Consider the following 23,315-nt stretch of genomic DNA (forward strand, 5'->3'; position numbering starts at 1 on the left):
AAAACACATAAAAACTATTTAAGAGAAAAAAACTCAATGCATTTTTGTTTTAATTGTTGAAGGAGTTTAATTTCTCAAATTTTAGTTTAATTTGTTGGTGGTGCTTAATAGTCGTATTTAGAAAGGAATGAAAGATGAATAATGGTGGCGTTTAATGTTGCTCATTTAAATGAGATTTGTTGGGTTTAAATGACCCCTCGATGACTCCGATTTTGTCAACTAAAATGTCCATAAACCTAAGTTAACGTTTTTTTTAAGAAAAAAAATCAATCAATTTGACTGATAAAATAGCTTTTAAATGTATAAATTATAAAGGATTAAAGTAAAAAAATTTAAGTAAATTAAAATATTTTGAGTAATTAAACCTTAAATTTAAAAGGATCGAGACGATACACTTGATTAAAATATTTGAGAATGATAAAATAGTGATTACAAATGTTCTTAAGAATGACCCACTGAGTCATCATTCCCAATTATGGATATTTAGGCTCTTGTAAATATTTGCAAAAAATGATGCAGGATAGGACGAGAGTACGAACATAAAATCTAAAGTCGCCTCGTGAAAAAACTAGGGTGGGGTTGACGCCATACACCCCAAGTCTAAAAATTGCAGAAGTTCTTATTAATTCATACACTCATAAAAATTTGAAAAAAAATGAAACAAGACAAAGATAGCAGAGGGTCAATCCTAACACTTTGGTTTGATCCGTGAAAAAAATGCAAACAAAACAAATATGTCAGCAGGCCAAATCCATTTTTTCCACCCCACCCCACCACCCTCATGCAAAAGCCCTACATTGGAGCAGGGCATTGGACTCATCTCAACCGTTGATGTTCGCATCCTATCCACCAGAGACAATTTTAATCGACGCCCCTATTCCGTGTGACTTCACGTTTATAGAGTCTTGTTAAATATTGATTGTATTTAATCAAAATTAAGGGGAGAAAATATAACAAACAAAAATTAAAGAGAAAAATGGGGTGGGGTGGGGGGATTATATACCTATTTTTAAGATTAGAACACCCTTCAAAATTGTTTAAAAGAATCCTATATACATCTTATTAGCAATTTGAAATAAACATTTTAAAAAATAAAAAACAAAAAATATATTTACAACCAGGCATTCCCTCTATTTCTCTACTCTCTTTTTTACAATTCCCTCCTGTTTGTTTTCAGCAGGAGAGGATCCAAATGTGTCCAATAGGTATGAATAGGATTCAACTCTGTCCGCAAAAATGTGTCCAATAGGTATGAATAGGATTCAACTCTGTCCGCAATCATGCAACATTCTGCATGAACCTACAACCAACCCTTCTCTTCTACAGGGACGTGCTCTAGTTCCGACACTAAAAATTTAACTTATATCTCCAACACTTAAATTCATTTTTCTTCCAGATTACGTCACATACTTTGCTTCTTTTCAGGATCTCCTCTCTATGTTTGCTTGCTGAAGATAAGTGTATTCATGGCTTCAATCATCAATTGGAGCTAATTGTTGATCCCACAACTAGAGAGCCATAGAAATTCATATCATCCCCGAGACCCTATGATTAGTATCATACAAATGGACATACATACAAGGCATGTTATCGGCAGGCTGAATTCTGACGCTAACATTCTGAATTAGTCGCAGTATATGTCAGTTCAATCTGGGATGCAGTCCTTTCTACAGCCAACCACCAGTCCTCATCTTCATTGTCAATTACCTCCTGCTTTGAACACATTTTATGGAACTGATATTTAGTGTTGTATTCATGTGAACAATTAAGATAAATAAAACACCTTCATCACAGTCATGCTCGAAGATAATTTACTTCTACAGAGCTAATAAACAATTTGGTCACTAAAATAGCAACTTATGTTGCTTCAGTCACTGAAATTGTCAGCACATACAAACTAGATACTGAATGTGTCAACTTTGCATAACCATCCTTCTGTCAAAATCAGTTTACTAGCTGATGTGACACTTCCCCTTCTCGAGTTAAAACCAATATGAGAGCTGCTCTAGCCAACCGGTTTTGTAGGATTGAGTTGGACCCAACCACATTTCTTAACATGGTATCAGACGTAAGCTCAGGAACAACAACAGAAAGAATTGGTGTGTCTGGCCTGTATTTAGCCACCAACTTTGCAGCACTCACCAGTTCCTATGAGTCCATTAGAGAGTCTAGCTTCTTCTGTTGTTAGAACTGCCAACTCAGCTACTCTCTAATGGACTCACAGGAACTGGTGAGTGCTGCATTATCCTTTTAAAAACGTCTCCATAGTCAAGGGTGCTCTCAGCTTCAACGCGTATTTTAGCCATAGTTCGATCAACAAGTTCTGGATAAGCTCCAACCGCTGTCTCACCACCAAGCATCACACAGTATGTTCCATCCAGAACTGCATTGGCAACATCAGTAGCTTCAGCTCTGGTTGGCCTGGGAGATATGATCATTGATTCCAACATCTGGGTTGCAGTAACAACCGGTTTTGCTTGGATATTGCACTTATAAATCATCACTTTCTGTGCGAGAAAGATCTTCTCTATTGGAATTTCCATTCCAAGGTCACCACGTGCCTGGCCTGTATTTAGCCACCAACTTTGCAGTAGTCCCTCCTCGAGTTAAAACCAATATGAGAGTTGCTCTAGCTGAGTTGGCAGTTCTAACAGCAGAAGAAGCTAGACTCTCTAATGGACTTATAGGAACTGGTGAGTGTTGCATTATCATTTTAAAAATGTCTCCATAGTCAAGGGTGCTCTCAGTTTCAACACATATTTTAGCCATAGTTCGAACAGCAAGTTCTGGATAAGCTTCAGCCGCTGTCTCACGAATTTTTTACAAAAATAACCTACTTTTTCATTGAAATTCCCAAAATACCCCCAGTTTGAAAAAAATTCTCAAACTATCCCACTTTAAAAATTGAATGGAGACGCCAATTGGATTGGCTAGGGCATGTGTCCTAGCCAATCCAATTGGCGCCCATGTGTATTACTTGATAGGAGGCGCCAATTGGATTGGCACCTCAGTATAAAATACAATTTTTTTTTGGTAAATAGTCTACGTGATACATAAATTTGAAATATGACCAATTGATATTAATAAGAAATTTCCGTTTACACAAAAAAGCCTGATGGTGATGACCGGGATCACCTAACCGACCTCCGGTCCCACATCCCCTAGCTACCCTAACCCGTGGCCCTAACCCACGTTGATGATTCACCACTGGTGTTTGAGCATCTGAGGGGCCAGGAACGTCACTACCAACTACAGGAGATGGTCTGTTGAGGTAGTCAGACAAGTCGGCATAGTCTTCAGTATGCATCGAGGGTGTACCGCGCGTAGCTGAGTTCATGACCCATGCCAGAGTAGTTGGTTTGTGGTTGACTCATTGGTGGGCAACCGGGACGGTTGAAGGGAAACATGAGTGTGAATGATGCGTTGAGGAAATGTTGGAAAGGTTGTTGGGGTGTTTGGTAGAGATAAGGTTGTTGGATGTTTTAGTTGTTTTGTGAGGTTTGTGCTTCTTGGCTATGGTAGAAGGAGGGGCGGTTGGTGTTGAATGATCGATGGGTGTTCTGGCTAAGGCGGCTTTGGTAGGGTGATGGGGTGGGTGCGAAGCGATGTTGGGTCTCAGGTTGATGGTCAATTTGTTGGTGGTAGTATGGGGTATGCTCTTGGTATTGGGGTTGGGTGTATGGCATGTTTTGGTTATATGTTTGTGTGTTGGTTGAACGGAATGTTTGACGGACAGGGCTTGTGTGTATCCGGTCTGACACTATCGTTGGGGGTTTGATGTTGAGGTATCGGGTGTGTAAGTCATCTGGCATGGGTCGTAGAGGTACATATCCTCGGCAATGAACTGAAAACCAACCGATCTATACCAAGCCATATAAGTACGACTTGGTTTTTCTTCATATGGCATGATTGCGTCATTTAAGACATGGTCATGGCGGTGCTTCCATTTGCGACACTCCGATCTTGCGAAGCTTTGCCATGGATTGAAGTTCCATTGGCCGTTAACTTTGCGCAAATGCCACTCTCCTAGGCTTGCTGAGGGATCTGGGATGTTTTGAGGCATACCGAACTGCAACTTCACACAATCACTGTTGTGCTTCTCCACAGTTGTGAATTATCGGTGTGCATGCAGTCCATACAGCCGCGTTTTCAGCGTTGACCTCATGGTCATGATCCAAATTAAGGTATGGACGCCAAATGAACTGAAATGTGAAAGAAGATAGGATTATAATCTAGGTAGAAGAAGTTAACAAATTATAACGAAATAAATTAAGTTATTATCCTTACGCCTGTCGGTCGAAGGTGATCCAACAGATTGCGATACTGAGTATTACAGTGTCTAGGACATCTGTTATAACTCATTCCACGTGCAGACCATCTACACCAAAAAGGTAGGAATATTAGTTAGAGATAATAATCTTACGAATTATAAGGGAATGTGAAAGGATTGTTGTTGATGGGTGCTAGGGACGATAGTCTTGACCAACTTCATGCTTGTAGCAAAACAGCACATCCAGAAAATGTAGATGTGTCTTTGTGTGAGTTTTTGTATAGAGATAGGCTAGACAGCAGATCCTAAACTGTAACTTCCTGTTCTATCTACATGTCTAAGTAAAGGTAAATACGTAATATGCATGCTAGAACCACTACCTTCGAGAAATAAAAACGAATCAATTAACAGCATAATGTAACACCTAGTTTTTATTAATCAAAGTATAAACTATTATAGTATGACTTAAGGCATGAAAGTAGTATACCTTGACCTCTTGCATTATCATCTAACAAATCAGTCTCTAAGAGGTCCATGCAAATTGAATTTGCATAGTTGGTTTTACCATTAACAGCCTTACCTTCAATGGGCAGTCCCAAAAGCATATAGACGTCTTCTAACGTCACGGTACACTCACTGGTTGAGAACCAAAATGTGTGTGTCTCTGGACGCCATCTTTCGCATAAAGGAAGAATGAATTTGTTATCTACGGACCAAGACAAAATCTTGCTTATGTGACCAAAACCAGCGAGTTCAACATAAGGTTGAATCATAGAGTCCATATGGACATGTTCGTGGACCCGAGTCCGGAACCTTGAAACATCCTGTTAAGAATGTGTGGTTGGACCTAACTCATCCCTACAAAACCGGTTGGTAGAGTGAGGACTGCCTCCATTTATAAACACATGTTCAGACCATATATTGTCCGATGTGGGACTCTTAACACACTCCCTCACACCCAGGACTGGACATCTAGAGCGAGGAAATAAATGGTGGGTGGCCTGATAGCGGAAACCATAGTAGGTGGCCCACCGGATCTTAGACGAGGCTCTGATACCATGTTAAGAATGTGTGGTTGGATCTAACTCATCCCTACAAAATCGGTTGGTAGAATGAGGACTGCCTCCATTTATAAACACATGTTCAGACCATATATTATCCGATGTGGGACTCTTAACACATCCTATAAAAGAAAGAACAAAAAACTTGACTAAGTTGGTATGTTAAAATAAAAGGGACCTCTATTAAAACAAATAACAAAAGAAAAAAACTTACATAAGTTGCTATGTTCGCAACCGTTCCTCTATGCGTTTCGCCCATTGTGAGGATAGACATTTTGTCGGAGAAGAAAGCGGTTGGTGTAGATGAAACTATAAGAAGTTGTTGCAGATGAAATTGTAGAAGAAGTATTGTAGAAGAAGTAGTGAGAGTGATGGTGTGGAAGAAGTGTTGATGGTGTGGATGTATTTATAGGCAAATGAATGGAAGCATGAAAAGTTGTGCTTGCATGGTGTCTCCAATTGAATTGGCGCCCATGTACAACTTGTACATGGTGTCGCCATTCAAATTGGCGCCTCCATAGGGACATGCATGCAAGACATATGTCTGATTGCTTGGTTTCGAGATCTGTATGCATGCTTTGACAAGGTGTCGCCAAATGGATTGGCGCCCATGTGCAAGGAATGAATGGGGGCGCCAATTCAATTGGAGTGTGTGTCTGCATGTCTGACATGTGGTTGTCCTCTCTCTTGCATGCTGAACATGTCACTTCTTAGTAGCTTGCATGGTTGACACATCATTTCGGACTACCTTGCATGTGCGACACATCACTTCGAACTAGCTAGCATGTGAGACACATCATTTCCCTATTTAAGTGTCTTACTATCAACATCCAAGACACATCACTCACATTCATCTGCAGCAAGAAAATAGTTTTCATCTGCACAATGTCATCTTCACCAAAATACAGTGTCAACGTTCACTGCAACGGTGAAACATACGAGTCTGAGTTATATGGTTTTTGTTTTCGAAACACTGATACCATTAGACTTACGATCAAGAGAAATGCAACATTCTTGCATTTGAAAAAAAGAATACAATTCTGTATAGGATCCGGTATTGTGTCAAAGATCACGTATCAAAATCCAATATTTTTTTAGAATAGTCAATGCAAATTTTTCCCGCTTAAGGTACGAGACGATGAAGATGTTGAATACATGTTTGTTAGTCATGAACATTTAGGTTGCAACTGTATTGAGTTGTACATTACTCTTCAGCCATGTATACCGTCTCAGCAGTCTCAAATAACCAGTCAATATGAATCTGGTGAATTTGATCCACAATGGTCAGATGACGCCAACCCAGAAGCAGAAGCAGAAGTTGACGTCGTTGATGAAGAAGAAGAGGAGATCGAGATACAGGTTGATCAGATGTTGAACAACGACATTGAAGATGATGATCAACCACCACCAATACCTCCTAGTCATGTCTACAATCCGCCTCAACATATGACAAATTTGGATCTGCAGGACGATGATACATCCAACAGTGTTTTCTATAACCCATATCCACGATCAAAAGGCGAATTAAAGGTGGGAGACATATTTCGTACCAAAGAAGAATGTGTGCGAGCTATCAAAAAATTCCACATGAAAAACTCTGTTGATTTTACAGTGAAACGCGCTGATTCAAGAAGGTATGTTATCGAATGTCGTATCATCCTTTGTAAGTTTCAGTTGGCTGCTCTTACAAAAAGAAAAACGACACTTGGGAGATCGCTTCAATAGACCCACCTCACAGTTGCATTACAACTAACGTTGAACAAGATCACCGTAAACTAAGCGTTGCATTGATATGTCAAGACATTCTGCCGTTGGTTAATAAAGACTCATCAGTGAAGGTGAGTATAATTATATCCCATATCAGAACAACATATAATTATACTTCATCTTACAAGAAAGCCTGGATTGCGAGGACAAAGGCTGTTGAACAGGTATTCGCCAATTGGGAGGATTCATACAAAGAATTGTCACGGTTTTTATGGTCCCTTAAAACATATGTCCCAGGAACTGTGGCAATTATGGAGACATTGCCAGCAATGATGTCAGACGGAACCTGTGTTACAGGTAATAGAATCTTTCACCGTCTCTTTTGGGCGTTTGACTCATACATCAAAGGTTTTGCATTCTGCAAACCTATTATTCAAATTGATGGCACTTGGTTATACGGCAAATACAAGGGTACTTTGCTTATGACGGTTGCACAAGACGGCAACAACAATGTCTTTCCCATTGTCTTTTCTCTGGTTGAAGGTGAAACGGCTGGTGGATGGGGTTTCTTTCTTCAACATCTCAGGACGCATGTGGCTCCACAAGTCAATCTCTGTTTGATTTCTGATAGACAAGCTGCCATTGAGAGTGCCTACAACAACCATGACAACGGATGGCATGATCCTCCTTCTACCCATGTCTATTGCATCAGACATATTACACAAAACTTCATAGCATATTACACAAAATTTCATGCGTGCAATAAAAGATAAGAATCTTCGCAAGAAGGTGGTGAATGTTGGGTATGCTCTAACTCAGCCGTCATTTCAATATTATCGTGATGAAGTTAGACTGTCTAATGAATACGTATGAAGATGGCTAAATAACATACCAGTAGAGCAGTGGACAAGTGCATTTGACAGAGGTTGTCGATGGGGCCACATGACAACAAACCTTGTGGAATGCATGAACGGGGTATTCAAAGGAATTAGAAATCTGCCAATAACCGCCTTGGTAAGATCGACCTATTATAGGTTGGCTTCTACGTTCGCAACCAGAGGTAAAAGATGGAGTGCGGTGTTAATGTCCGGGCAAGTATTAAGTGAGTGTTGCATGAAAGTCATGAAAGAGGAGAGCATCAAAGCTAGCACACACGCTGTAACAGTCTTTGACCGTCATAGGCAAAATTCCAGCGTCCAGGAAACAATGGACCACAACAAGGGGAGACCAAATTTAGCCTATGTTGTTAGACTAAACAGAAGTTGGTGCGATTGTGGAAAATTCCAGGCTTTCCGCATTCCTTGCTCTGCAGCATGCGCTTATACTCGTCAAGACACTTACATCCATTTATCTGATGTGTACAAGACCGCCACCGTCATGAATGTATATAATCAAAGCTTCTTGGTACTACCAATGGAGGAATACCGGCCTCCATATGAAGGTGATATAGTTTGGCACAACGACAAGATGCGTAGAAAGAAAAAATGAAGGTCAAACAGCACACGTATTAGGACAGAAATGGATTCCACGGATAAAATGATAAGATTATGATGTATCTGTCGTCAACCAGGACACAACAAGAACAACTGTCCCAATCGAGGAGCACCATCTGGGTCTTAAGCTTTTTGTAACATTGTATTTCTGTAACCTTCGATCATTATATATCATTAAGTTTTTGTTACAACGAGGTTCACAACAAACATCAGTACAAAATAATTTATCTGAAAACATAAATATTTCTAACTGATTACAACAATCAAATTGATGTCATCTCGACTGAACATCATTTCCCTAACATCCTTATCGGTCTTCATTCGCACTCAACCAAAGATATTGTCGAGTCTCTCAATACTTCTAATTTTTTCCCTTTCAGATATTTTCCCATCTAACCAACGAATCAGCTCCTTCTTCAGTTGATCGAACATAGTGATGTTCCAGAACAGCATCAGCATCTGAGGTTTGTCTCTCGCATAAATCACCTTTCCATATCGACGACGAACACCAAACATGATTGCCAAATGATTCAATGAGATGTGGAACAATGACTCACACACCACATCTATTTATAACAAAAAAATTGCATTTTACACTGAAGCGTCAATCCAACTGGCGCCACCTCTCAAGTTATACACAGGGGCGCCAATTGGATTGACTAGGGCACATGCCCTAGCCAATCCAATTGGCGCCTACATTCAATTTTTAAGAGGAGTCGCCAATTGCGACTCCTCCTAAAAGTGGGGTAGTTTGGGAATTTTTTTAAAACCAGAGGTATTTTGGGAATTTCCTTGAAAAAATGGGTTATTTTTGTAAAAAATTCCTGTCTCGCCATCACTACTAAGCATCGCACAGTCTGTTCCATCCAGAACTGCATTGGCAATAGGGGTGGCAAACGGGCATGCCCACCCCGTTTAGACTCGCCCCGCAAAAGCCCGCAAAAAAAACGGGACGGGGCGGGGCGATCATAGTTGAGGATGTGGGCCTAAAACTTAGACCCGCCCCGCAAAAAAGTGAGGGCGGGGCGGGGAAAGCCCGCAGGCACTGCACTTTTTAAGCCTAAAAATGCAAAAATTTATGTAAATACACGTGCCCGCAAAAGCCCGCGAAAAAAACGGGGCGGGGCGGGACGGACACATTTGAGGGTAAGGGCCTAAATCCTTGGCCCGCCCCGCACAAAAGTGCGGGCAAAACGGGCATGCCCAGCAGGCCGAGCCCGTTTTGCCACCCCTAATTGACAACAGCAGTAGCTTCAGCTCTGGTTGGCCTGGGAGATTTGAGCATTGATTCCAACATTTGGGTTGCAATAACAACCGGCTTTCCTTGGATATTGCACTTATAAATCATCACTTTCTGTGCGAGAAAGATCTTCTCTATTGGAATTTCCATTCCAAGGTCACCGCGTGCCACCATAAATGCATCTGAATTTGCAAGGATATCATCAAAGTTTGCAACCCCTTCTTGGTTTTCAACCTTTGACATGAGAAGAATGGTCTTAGCATGTTTTCCTAGCAACTTCTGAACTTGCACCAGATCAGAACCTTTTCGAACGAAAGAAAGTGCAATCATGTCAATTTTATTGGGAACTCTCCAGACTATTATATCTTCCTCGTCTTTCTCGGTCAAAGTTGGGAGATCCACTATGATTCCAGGCAGATTAACATTCTCTCTCTCCTAGAATAGCAGAATTCTCACAGCGGCATCGAACCAAACCCAGTTCTTTGTCGCATGATAAAACTTTAAATGATATGGTTCCATCTGCGCCCAGTATGACACTCCCGGGCTTCACATCCTCAGCCATCTTTTTGTAACTCATACAGATGGTATTCTCATCACCCTTTAAGCTATAGTCGGTTGAAATAGTTATCTCTGGGCCTAGCTCCAGTTGTCTAGTCCTGAACGTGAGGGGGTGTGCTAAAAATCCCATATCGGATAATATATGGTCTGAACATGTATTTATAAGTGGGGGCAGTCCTCACTCTACCAACTGGTTTTGTAGGGTTGAGTTAGGCCCAACCACATTTCTTAACACAGTTTATATCACACTAGTAATATATTAACTCCTCCAAATTAACTCCTCCAAATTTTTATGTACCTTGTAACAAAAGGGGATTATACCAATGGACTCATGGACCAAATACATAAAATCAGGAAGTAAGCAATTACACTAATGCATAAATTAATTTAACCAGAGGCTCTCCCAAAAAGAAAAGCAACATCACAATGAGTAAAATACTCTCTTTTGTTTTCTAGATATTTTAAAAGAAAGTCCCTGCAGGTTTTGAAATCTAAGTAAGCAAAACCTACTGTATTTGAAAAGACACTTCTCCTGCTGTCTAAAGAAAGGGGACAGGACTTCAGTCGTATTGTTAAGCAAGAAAATGAGGGTGCCTAATGACAATTTTATGTAAATGGTAGCATTGGAAAGCTAAATGAAGACGACTAACCTTGGTGCTTAACTCTGTTGCAGTTTGCTTACTCTCAACATCCTCAACTACTTTTATGGCTTCTAGCCACCAAGAATCATTGGAGTTGTCCTCAACAGTGCCTTCATATTGTAGAAAATTGGGTTTGTTGTTATCATCAGGCTGATGTCCCCGCATATCATCTACTGGCTGTTTATCCTTTGACAGCCCAGATGAACCAACAACAACTGAAGGATTGGAAAACAAGTGAATTGGAATTGGTCGCGAAGAAGATCGGAAACCTGTTCCCATTAATTAACAGACATGTTAAAAGAGGGTTAAGACTGGCAAGTTGAACAGGTTTTCAAAGAGTTCACTGTAAACATATTAACCTCTGCAGTCAGGATCATAACATTTCTGATAGTACACTACCCTTCTTAGGTCAACAATGAACATCACTGGACCAGAAAATCATCGAATGTATTAGAACCAGAAAATCATCAAATGTATTAGAATGTTGCAATTAGATAAAAGAGAACATAGTAAAATGAAAGACAAGGTGGGACCGCTTTTCGTACTGCAGTTCCTCACCTTATTAAATCTACAATCATAATCATAATACAAGGAATATCTATCCATAAAGTCAAACTCGTTTAATAGTGGCCAAAAAGTAGTTCCAGAAGAAAATTAAGTACATAGAAAATAAGCACATTGGGGAGATTACCATTATTGCTTTTGTGTTGTCTGCCAATTCGCTCGCAATATCTATTTTTTGTCATGCTGTAGACCAGCAGTCCAAATTCAGAGAATAAATACCAGCTATGAATTTTTCCTATATATTCAGTAAATTAACAGTCATTAGAACTAAATTGAAGTCTCAAGCAAGCTTGAGAATCAGGTGACAGCTTAAACAAGTGTGTAGAAGTTCAAAAAAAAGTGACTTGTACTTAAAAAGAAAGTAAAAATTGGAGACTAATTTGCAAGAACTTTATTCTCTCAAACATCTCAGACTTGAACCCCGGGGGGAGTGGGATGAAGCTGCTACCAATGAAAATCATGGGAGTCTGAAGGTTTGTGAAGAAAGTATGTGCATCGGTGCAAGTAATGTTACTTAAATTCATAATACTAAAATAAAATCTCCCTCATTTAATTGTTCTATTTATTGCTATAAAAACTGCTACAACAAACCTGGTATATTCCCAACAGAGGCAACAGATAATATAAATTCGTCCACATATGGGAATGGTGACTTTCCCATGAAGAATGTTCTTGAAACATCACTTGTGCAAGTATTTAATGTAAGTTCTGGATGAATTTGGACATAGTTTCCAAGATTACAATTCAACTGTCACGGTCAAATAAGCAGCAATTATTAATCATGGCAGTTTAAACTTCTAGGAGGCTATGATTAATTGATCAACAGATCAGTATTCAAAACCAAGGTACCAAACTAGGTTTGATATATGCTAAACACTATGTATAGAAATTTCAGTACAAACTTGATATGATAACACCTGGTATTATTTTAAGGAAATATATTTTATAATTTTGAAGAATATGACAACCTTCAAATAAAACTGAGAAGAAATAAATTTGATGCAATGGAAGTTTATAATTTTTAAGCCCAAAACAACCTCTGTATCAAAATGCAGAGTCTTCACGCAATCTAAGTCTGGTTTGCAGACAAGAAGTTTTCCACAATCAACGTCCATGTTGCAGATCAAGGAAGCCATGAACATGTCTTCTTCACTCTGTCACTTGAACACCAAAACAGAAAAATAACTAAGTGGCAATCAAAATTGCATCAAACCATTTAAAGGCAGAATGTAGTCGAAAAAAACAAATAAAGCAGTTTGCTCATGGTAATGCACTTATTGTTGGCTTTCTTTAAATATAATAGGATAATACAACTTCTATCTGTCTTCGACAGGAAATCTTAGATTCTCAGGTCAAGAACTGACAAAAATACATGCTATAATCCTCTTTACATGACAAAGAAAAAGCATCAAATGGTGACTGATTCTTCCATAGGATCTCAACAAATATAACATTTATTATTCCCCATTCTTGATCTTCGGGTTCAGTCCTATTTACTATATGCAGAGTAGTCTACAAGACTGAAACTAGTTTATTCCAATTGTCAAATTATCTTACTTTTCTCTTGGAGAAAATTGTTTCTTGTGGAAACTATTTTGATGGTATAGTTTGAAATATTTATATTAGGTAAGAAACATGCCATACCAAGTTCTTGCACTTAAATTTCTCTGTTGGCAAGAGAATTGAACTTTTTCCTGCCTTTGAAGATAGATGAAGACGGAAGCAACGATTCCGAGTATACACAGCAGTATCCACAAAAAGTTGGCAAGCAGATTCATTGGTATCTTTTGCTACAAACAACTTTTCATAACTTTTATCTTCCCCCTTTGCATTTAGAATTCTTGAGCATACCTGTTAATATAGTCAGTAGTTGATACTTCTATAAAAGAAATACTACAGAGAAGGTTGTGTTATCAGCTAGTATAATTAACATCTTCGTAAGTAACTTCCCTTTGAAGCATTGATAGTTACTGAATGAAAAACATTTATAAAATGACTCATTATGAGTGTTAAATGTGAAAAGAAAATGATAGAAAATAATACAGATAAATGAAATACTTCTTTTATTTGTGACAATAGAAGAATCTCTACTGAAATATTGATTATCTCATTGACATGATAAGAAATACAAGCAAGAAAACAACTCTTAGATAGCACTTCCCTGGAACTAAGAGCACATGTCATAACTCATAATGGCACACCACATTCAGAATCTCCTTTTCCTCTCTCACCCACTCACACACACTCACAATAATCACCCCTTCCGATTCGATATCTTTCCTTTATTCTCTTCCATTTCTACAATTAAGTCCTCTCCTATTCCTCTTTACCACATCTCCCTTTCTTCTTTTTATGAAATCTTTCAAGGCCTCAGCTCATGACTAATTAGGTCTACTAGTTGACCTATTGTAAATCTCTGATGTAGATTCCAATCAGAAAGAGAAAGATGAATGGTACTGGATCCTCAAGAATTGATAGGAAATTACTCCAATCCAAATTTTATCTCTAGTTTTGATGAATTAAGATGAGTATACTTTGACTTACTTCTGAAACAAAGGCACCTGCATGGGAGTTATCCTTAAAAGCAGCCTTTGGTATGCGTATTATTAGATGACGAGAAAACTTATCTACAAGTACAATAATAAGAAATGATAAGGATAATTATATATGTGAAAATATTAGAATCAAATAATTTATTATAAATGTTTTTAGTGCCATGTCAAATATAAAATGTTTTTAAGAACAGTGAAGAAAACTATGCAGAAGATCTTAGAAAGTGCTGCTGGTGCAATTGGTTCACAGTAAAGCCCCTTAGCACTTCGCACAAGGACAAAGGATTGAATTCCTGTCACTGAGAATGGGTAGGCTCTAGAGAACGACAAAAATTGCTTGTGTTGTGTGCAATCCACACAAATCAGCACAATGTATAAGGAGTTATAAAGTACTGAAGGGAGGGAGCCGACAGGTAAAGGCAACTGAAGCATTTCACAGTCAACAAGATAAGACATGCAATTTTTATAGGACCAATGAAAAAGATAACTGCCATCAAATATTGAACCGATGAACACTGATTCCCGTATGGCAATTAATACTTCTCAAAACCAAACTGTCAATGCTAGTTTATGCAGATTAACTATAAATTCTTCCCTAAATTACATTTAAGAAACAATAAATTGAAGAAAAAAGTAAGCAAAGATGGAACCAAGATTTCATGCCGTAGGTTGTTTAAAGAAAAGGCATATAAGATAGCAGAAAAATCATATCCCCTATAGTTTTCAAAGCTGCAGTTTACAACAAATGGAATAGACAGGAAAAAAAGCCAGACCTTCAGTTGAAGAATCGAGTTCTACTATCCAATCACGCTCTCCATGGATTTCATACTTCTCATGTAAGGCTTCTAAAACTACTGATATCAAAAGATCAACCATTTCGTCTCCATTCTTTCCTATGTTGACTTTTGTATTAAACTCCAAATCAAAGTAAAGGTGGCATGGTAAACCCTGGGAGCAAAAAAACTTTTAAGACTGGAATAAACACACATATGGCACCCAGACCAATCACATCACACAACATAACTAGCAACTACAATATAAGTTTTCCCATGAAATCAGTGAACATTAAACACAAAATTATTACCTCTTGAATCACTTCATAATGATGACGGAATTTGGAAGGCATGTTTTTGTACCTGAGAGTACAGCACTAAGCAATATGAATATATAGAAAGAAGGATCTTAGTGGTAATTAATTAGTAGAAATAGTGAATCACATGACAACAAAAATTATATAAAGGAGACCTTCGCCAGAATTCTGTATATGTAGACACAAGGAACCTTCTCTGGCCATTAAAGTGATCTTGGTAACTAAAGAGATGAACATCTTCTTGTCCTTTGGCAAATTTTACTGCTTCATCCTGCTTTGGGAATGTAAACCAAACTTCCTTCCTAGACAAAAATCAACCTTTGATTCAAGTCATAATCTGATACATTAAGTAAAAAATAAATAAACAGTTGAAAAAAGGAAAGGGTAGAAACCAGAAAAACACCTTAAGTTGAGTTTATTTCGCTGAGAGAGATCAACACGTATCTCATGCAATAATCGCCATAAACTGGTAGGTTTTTTTGGAGGCACTCCATGAGGAGAACCATAGAATACAACTGGAGAGATCTGCTTCCTACTACTACAGCTTTTGGTTTTAGCTATTGCTGATTTAAGCTGAAATGCAAGGAAATTTAATTTTGACACAAATAAAATATGAGCCTAGTAGCACTAATAATAGTACAAGAGGATGTAATGTATCATATAAAACTATAAGTAAAAAACAACTAAGAAATATGCAATTAAATAAGAATATGACACAAGATACAATAAATACAATTCTCACGGGATTTGTAGAGAAATAGTACTTAGGAATAAAGCAACAATTTGACCACAAAAGAATTGTAAGATTATTTGGGAGAGTTTATGAAAACAACTTATGAGTTATGACATGTCCATAACCTTTCTTCAGCTTATTTCCATAAAAATATATATAAAGAAACAAATATGCAATTAAACCAGAAGAGAAAAAAAGAAACAATACATATAATTCTAGCAGCATTTAGAGAAGTAATAGTTAGGTATAAAGCAGCAATTTGACCATAAAAATTGTAATTTGGAAGACTTGATGGAACACTATTTGGAAGACTTGACCATAAACCTTTTTTCAACTAATTTCCATAACCTCTTTAGGATAGCTTATATGAAAATAATTTGACTTTATTTTATCTTTTGCTATAGAAATAGCTTATACATAAGCACTTATATGATAAATGTTGCTATAAGCGATTAATTAAGTTTCTTTTTTCCTTTTTTAGGTTTCAAGGAGGGATACTAAATTGTAGTGTGGTCCACTTTGCTTTCAATTTTAAGCTTCATTTAAACTATATTATGTTAAGGGTATGTTTGAATTGATGGAATGTGATAGAATGGAATGGAATTGAGTGGTATATAATCAGATTTCATTATTTGAATTTGCAAATAATAGATGGAATGGAACAGAATAGAACATGATGGAATCGATTACATCCTATTCCATCCCATCCTTCAATATTCATTCCCCCAATTTTGGGTGTATGCAATGCAATGAATTAATTTGTTCTATTCCATTCCATCAAATTATAAAAAATAAACAAACAATGGAATGGAATTTCGGTTCCGTTCTATTCCACTTCCTCCGTTATAGTCCATCAATCCAAACATAGCCTGAAAAATTGCCCTTTTTGTACCCATTGAAATAGTGCTAATCAACTTAATGAAAACATAAGTTAAATTACTTTCAAGCTTATTCAAATAAGAGAGAATAATTAATAAACCAAATCAATGAATCTAAACATAATAAAAAGGACGGAAACAATTTACTAACAGAAGCAACTACATTACTTTCTCTATAGAAGATTCCACGTTTGTAGTTTTGATACATGATAACGGAGTTTTGGCTTCTTCTCCAATTGATTCTGATACAAACTCATTCTTGGAAACTTCCTTGTCCAATTTCCTTTTCCTTCGTTTTCTTTCAATCAAAGCAGATGCTGAAACAAGAACGTTGTTAATTTCATAATCAGCAATAAGAACTAACATTATTTGCCACTTCGAAAATGAAAATTGAAAGACTTACGAGGAGGTGATAGACCGCATTTGAAGCATGCGAACAAACGATCAACGTCGTTCATATTGTTGTTTGTGGTTGATGATGACATTAGGGTTTTTTTTCTTTTCGTTCTGTTTTGTGTGTGAGATTGAGGATTTGGATTTTCTGATTCTGGGATTTTCACGTTTAGGGGCGGGAATTTGAATTTCGGTGAGGGGTAGAATGGTCGTATAGAAAGATGTGACCACCCTGGGATAATCAATGTGAACCGTAGATGTAAATTCGGAAAGTTTTTAATGCTCAGATCTGATAACGGATACTCCTTATGAGTTTTGGAAAGAAAATATTTTCTTAAAAACCTTTCATTTTGAGTGTAATGATTATGCAAAGACGCAATATTTTACATGTCAATTAGTACAAATATATTAAGCAAAATAGTATTTTTCATCTCATATGTTTAGTATGGATTTATTTTGGTTCCTTAATTTTTAAAATGCTCATTTTCCTCTCTCAACTGTATTAAATGGACCACGTTTATCCTTTGCAGACAAAACACATTAACATTGTTAAATGTGAAAGTGTTAACATTCATGTCAGCTCCACGTAGGATATCTTCTTCTCTAGAGATATACTCAGCTGTGCGCGCGCCATCTTCTTCGTGTGAATTAGGATTTCGTGCATTTTGCCTCCATCTTCTTCTGCAATCTATTATTCACGTTGCAACATCTATTGTGAAGAATAATGGCTCATAAAAGTTCTAATCTGTCGCAAAAGGGGTCTGGGTACGGTGGAGAAGTGAGTTACATTTCCGAATTTGCGTTTAATTCTTCTTTTTCGAAAAATCAATGGAGACCTAATTATTGGTGTGGTGATTTTACTGTACTCAAACGGGGAAAAAACTGTCAAAAAATTTGAGAAGCAATTTTTGGGATGTCCACATTATAAGGTATGACTATCTTGTTAAGTCAGGAACATAAAACCATGGGAAAAAACATGGTGTATAACTACATGCACGTATTCATCCATAATATACCTAAAAATTACAATATTTTCAATCAGGAACACAAAACCCTAAATCCATGACAAACCCTAAAATAAAAATCCAAATGAACCCTAAAATAGAATTGGGCGAAGATTAAAAAGAAGAAAAAGAACATTATCAGTATTCTCTTCAAAAATCCCTTTTCTTCGTGTTTTCTTCGTTCTTCAACGGTTCACTTCCTTCGTCAAAGAATGTGTTCGTCATTCTACATAGTGAGGTTTGAGAGAACTTCAGAGAAATGTGTGAGAGATGAGAAATGTGGCTATATCATTTTTATGTATTACATTTGCAGGTCATCATAAACTAATACATGTGTGTGCCACCTTTGCATCTCAATTGACTTTGACGAACGTTTTGGACGGTAAGGATAAACGTGAACCACTTTGAATAATTGAGTGATCAAAATTGTCCTTTTTAAAATTAAGATACCAAAATGAACTCTACACAAAACACAAGGGACGAAAGAGGTTATTAAGCCAATATATCACTTGGTCATATCATATCACATAATTTACACTATCTTATTTTCTCTTTGATATTTAATATTTTTAATTTTAGCAAAGTTATTAATAAAAGTAATGACACAATTCATTCACATGTTAATCATTTGAACTTTTTTTAAATAACCCGTATTTTTTATTTTATGTTTAAAATAATTCAGGGTTCAAAAAAAAATTTAATCTACCTCACTTTTAAACAAAAAATAATAATTTAAATGTAGTAGTGGCGTCAGGCGTATTGGCGACTTCACATACTTTTTTAATAGTGGTGCCAATTGGATTAGCGCCTGCATATGGTGTTGTTAGACCAATTGACGTCAATGTATACATTTTCAATGGTTGCGCCAATTGAGTTGTTTAACATATGTTCTAAAAAGTAAAAACTTTCATTTGATATTGAGCTTAATGATTGTGCATTGACGGTGTATTTTACATTGTCATCCAATAGAAATACATCACTCAACCATGCCATATCATTTTAAAAAAATTGTTTGAAGAAGGGCAAAAGCTCGAAAAAGAAGAGATTACACTATGAAACAAAGAGTCGCAATCTATCATTCTCTAACAAATGAGAAATGAAGTGTGGACAAGCATCAAAATTACACAAGGTCCAGGGAGATTAATTTTCTTCCTAGTTAAGGCGTAAGCACAAAAGTTGGCCTCCTGATACACATGTTTTATTTGAACGGTCCAATCTGGAGACAAAAGATATGTAATCTTCTTGGTGAGATTTCTTCCCATGAGACAATCATTATCCTTCTTGTTAATGGCCTTCACTACTAATTGTGAATCAATATTAACTTTAACATCGTCAAAACTCATAGATTTCTCAAGCTTCAAATCCTCAAGCAAGCCTTGGAGTTCTGATATATAGACAAAACAATCACCAATTCTCTTTGCAAAACCTCCTAATCACTCCCCTTCATTACCTCTGATTAAACCTCCATAACCAGTACTACTATTGTCATATCACTTAATTTACATTGTCAGTGTATATCCTATTTTCTATTTGATATTTAATATTTTTAATTTTAGCAAAGTTATTAATAAAAGTAATAACACAATTCATTCACACATTAATTATTGACCCCCTTTAATTTTACATATATTCATATTTCACAATAATTTGTCTATATATGTATATATATATTTTTAATGGTAAAAGTTCCAATCAATCTATGAAAAATAAATGAAGTTTGTAAAAAATAAATTGGAATCAGTTACCTGGAATGCAATTATGAAAATTCTCTTAGTTTCTAATGATGGCTTTGAATTTAGATTGGAGGATGGAAACTCCTCTTTCTGATTTTACAATTGGTTTGGGTTAGGGAAATTAGTGGAGCGTGTTTTCTATGTGGACATCTATGATCTAGAAATACGAGTGAATGATGTTTACTTGGATGAGAATTAAAACTTCAACTCATTATATATATATATATATATATATATATATATATATATATATATATATATATATATATTATATATATATATATATATATATATATATATATATATATATATATATATATATATATATATATATATATATATATATATATTCTCTAGTTGTTTGTGACTGTCTAAAAGTGTTTCCCATTTGTTTGAATTCTCGAGTGCTTGATCGCTTAACTTAGAAAGGCAATTTAGATAGTATCTATATTGATCAGGATGGTTATAACTTCCTCAACAAACTTGAATTTGTTAAGAATACAACAACAATAACTCTTAAAAGTGGGTTCGTTAATGGAGGTTATGTAATAGGTAGTTTAGATATGTTATTTAAATGAGCAATGTGTTTGATAGGTAGTTTAAATGATCAACGCATTGTTTTGGATGTTGGTATAAAGTGCATTTTCGTTATTAACATTCTATTAAGTTGAATAACCTTACAGAGACGCATCTATGGAGTTTTCCAACATTTTGATTTCCAAAATCCGGAGATGAATCTCCGGAAATTACCAGTCTGCATTTTTTGGCTTTACCTCATTGTGTTTCATATGTATAAAGCATATGTGGTTTACTTACAAGCATTATGGATGATAACCAAGATAGATTGATGCACGACAAAGTTGTGCATCATGCATCGGTTCAGAGAAAAAAAGCTTGATCATCGCAAGCACTTGTCGTTTCTAGCCCGCTTGATGTGAAGTTGCCAACTTTTGGGGCTCATACATCTTTGTCTTCATCTTCTCATAGAAGACAAGTGTCGTCTACTTAGGCACCCGAGGCACCTGAGGGGTTTAAAGGAGGCCCGTTAGACTTATCACTAATGTTTATATACTCGGGCCATGCTACCAAACATGTCTAGGACATTGAGGTAAAATTCATTTGTATTCATTCTTTGAAATATCATATTTGTTACAATATTTGAAGTTCTGACAATGATTTATTTTTCTGCAGGACCATGATGCTTTAAAATGCATCAATCATGACCGAAAGATTACGACTTTGGTGCAGCCTAATGAGCAATGGTTTCAGGATGTGATGCATATATATGGGTTGAGAGACTTGTCGAGGATCGATTATGTTACGGTTAACCATGTTATGTTGTCAATGTTTGTAGAGATATAGCACTTAGAGACGTCATTATTTCATCTTTCACATGGTGAGATGTCTATCATACTGGACGATGTCTCGTGCCTGCTATATCTTTCGATCAAGGGGAAACTATCATACCATAATATGATTAATAGAGATGACGTACTAGAGATAATGGTAGATCATTTGGGAGCTGACCCAGGGGGATTCCATGAAGGAGTTAGAAGCCACCTGAGGGGCTCGTGTTAGGTTTCGATTCCTAGACAGGTTGTATACACAACACGTGCATGATGAAGAGCAGGTTGTTAGTGACTACGATTAGTTTGAGTAACATAGTGAAGGAGAATTGCCATCCAAGGCGCATCGGAATTTAAAAATTTCTCCATTTAGTGATCCTTACGAATGGGCATGATCAGTGATAGAATCGTTACCTCTTGTGGCGATTCAAACCTTTGGTGCAGATCTCTTGGAACGATCAAAACCTTGGATACAAATCCACGGGGCGATCACGAACGTTGAACGATGACAACGTCTCTACTCAGTCCACACGAACGGATTCCTTCAATCGCAATGCTAGCTGTTATGAATGAAGGCTTTGAGTGAGAGAAAGAGAGATACGAAATTCCAACTCTTCAGTTGTGTTGTATTCCCATACAATGCTTCTGCACAAGAGTTCTATTTATAGAACCACTTGTGTGGGCTTCAAGCTAAAAAGCCCACTTAAGTGTATTTTGGCCCATATCTCATAATATGCCAAAATCACTTAAGTATTTGGTACCTTACCATACTTCGTATTCTACTTAAGTACATCGTACCTTACGATGTTCCTTAGTTACTCTATCTCTCATCAATCCGTCCTTTGTGTGTGACCCTGTAGGTTTTCGCGACGTTGGCAATTATATTAAATCATGCATTTAACATAATAAACAGTGAACGGTATCTAGCAACACATCACTGCTACCCAAGACACGAAAATGTCATGTGATCTGACAAAACCTCCTGTGATAATAATTATATGTATAAATACCCTTTTGCCCTTATGTCTATATTGAACACAAGGTATAGACCGTGTCATCCTTGTCCAGTTCAATATTGAGCCCATTGACATTTATCCTGTTACGCAGGATGGGCAAATTCCATCTAGGACACTCATGTCCCTCAGCATGCTTCATGGAGTACCCATCAATTGTCTTTATGGTTATCCAGTTACGGACAATATTGGATCAGCAATAAAGCACTCTACTCTACATCTAGGATCCATAGTGGTTTCAGGTCGAAGAGTGGTATACACTATTATCACCATGAGAATAACTTATGACACTTTGCATAACTTTCTATATAGTATTCTCATAGCGGGTCAATCTGGTATAAATATTACTCCTAATATTCATACCTATGTTTAAGACTTGATAACTCTTTATCCATGATCCATGAGATGTGATCATCAGTCTACAAACATAATAGTCTTAATGCTTTAATGTTATCCCACTTCACACTAAAGCTTGACTACGGATACTTTAAGAACAGTGTCCTTATGTTTAATGTGCTCTCATGATTAAGTCACACTTAATACACTAAACGGACTATCTATTCTAGGGACTTTATTAATCAACCATAATAAAGAAAATGCCTTTTATTATTAATAAATAATTCGATACAAGTACCAAAAGTATTGGCCTCTAGGGCTTACACCAACACATAGAGCATATGCTCTACGAGCATACATGGTGTATTTGGTTGGCACGTCCATTTTTATGGACAAGGGTGCCATTTATGTGGATGTGGTATACATGTGATACTTTGATGACTTTGAGCAGATCCATGAGTACAATTGAGGGGCCTCTTGTTTGGTCTACCTATACTTCAAATTAGTCTAATGTTGTATGTGGAAGACCAAACAGATGACAGGCAAAATCACATTATTGACGGTAGTATTTCTACATCTTTTAGGGTTTGTGTATCACTTTCATAACACTTTTGCTACGTCATTACTAATGATTCATATGTACCATTTTCTGGCTTGGATCCTCTAATAATTACCACACATATCAGACTAGTCATATGTTTCG

General features: G+C 36.9%; 1 protein-coding gene and 1 pseudogene across 5 annotated transcripts; both read right to left on the reverse strand.

Moving 5' to 3' along the window:
* Window positions 1–964: 964 nt before the first annotated feature.
* LOC127129360 (uncharacterized) lies at window positions 965–17,472 on the reverse strand. 5 transcript variants are annotated; one of them, XR_007806323.1, is made up of 15 exons: window positions 17,191–17,472; window positions 16,956–17,104; window positions 15,580–15,749; window positions 15,332–15,478; window positions 15,171–15,222; window positions 14,860–15,034; window positions 14,079–14,161; window positions 13,179–13,385; window positions 12,572–12,688; window positions 12,126–12,282; window positions 11,662–11,769; window positions 11,330–11,395; window positions 10,980–11,239; window positions 4,288–4,378; window positions 1,722–4,202 (listed from the first exon to the last, which is right to left on the reverse strand). XR_007806323.1 is itself a non-coding variant. In XM_051058580.1 (14 exons), exons 1-14 carry the CDS (start codon window positions 17,270–17,272, stop codon window positions 1,612–1,614), a joined length of 1,809 nt encoding a protein of 602 aa, XP_050914537.1. In that variant the 5' UTR covers window positions 17,273–17,472; the 3' UTR covers window positions 965–1,611. The 5 variants fall into 5 exon arrangements, 4 of the variants coding, with proteins under 4 accessions (XP_050914537.1, XP_050914527.1, XP_050914533.1 ...); XM_051058580.1 differs by lacking the exons at window positions 1,722–4,202; window positions 4,288–4,378 and adding an exon at window positions 965–1,713 and having other exon boundaries at window positions 14,079–14,095; XM_051058570.1 differs by lacking the exons at window positions 1,722–4,202; window positions 4,288–4,378 and adding an exon at window positions 965–1,713.
* Window positions 4,385–10,964, reverse strand: LOC127129392 (probable pyruvate kinase, cytosolic isozyme; annotated as a pseudogene).
* Window positions 17,473–23,315: the final 5,843 nt, after the last annotated feature.

This window comes from Lathyrus oleraceus, chromosome 1 (genome assembly GCF_024323335.1).
Source record: "Lathyrus oleraceus cultivar Zhongwan6 chromosome 1, CAAS_Psat_ZW6_1.0, whole genome shotgun sequence".
Lineage (NCBI taxonomy): Eukaryota > Viridiplantae > Streptophyta > Magnoliopsida > Fabales > Fabaceae > Lathyrus > Lathyrus oleraceus.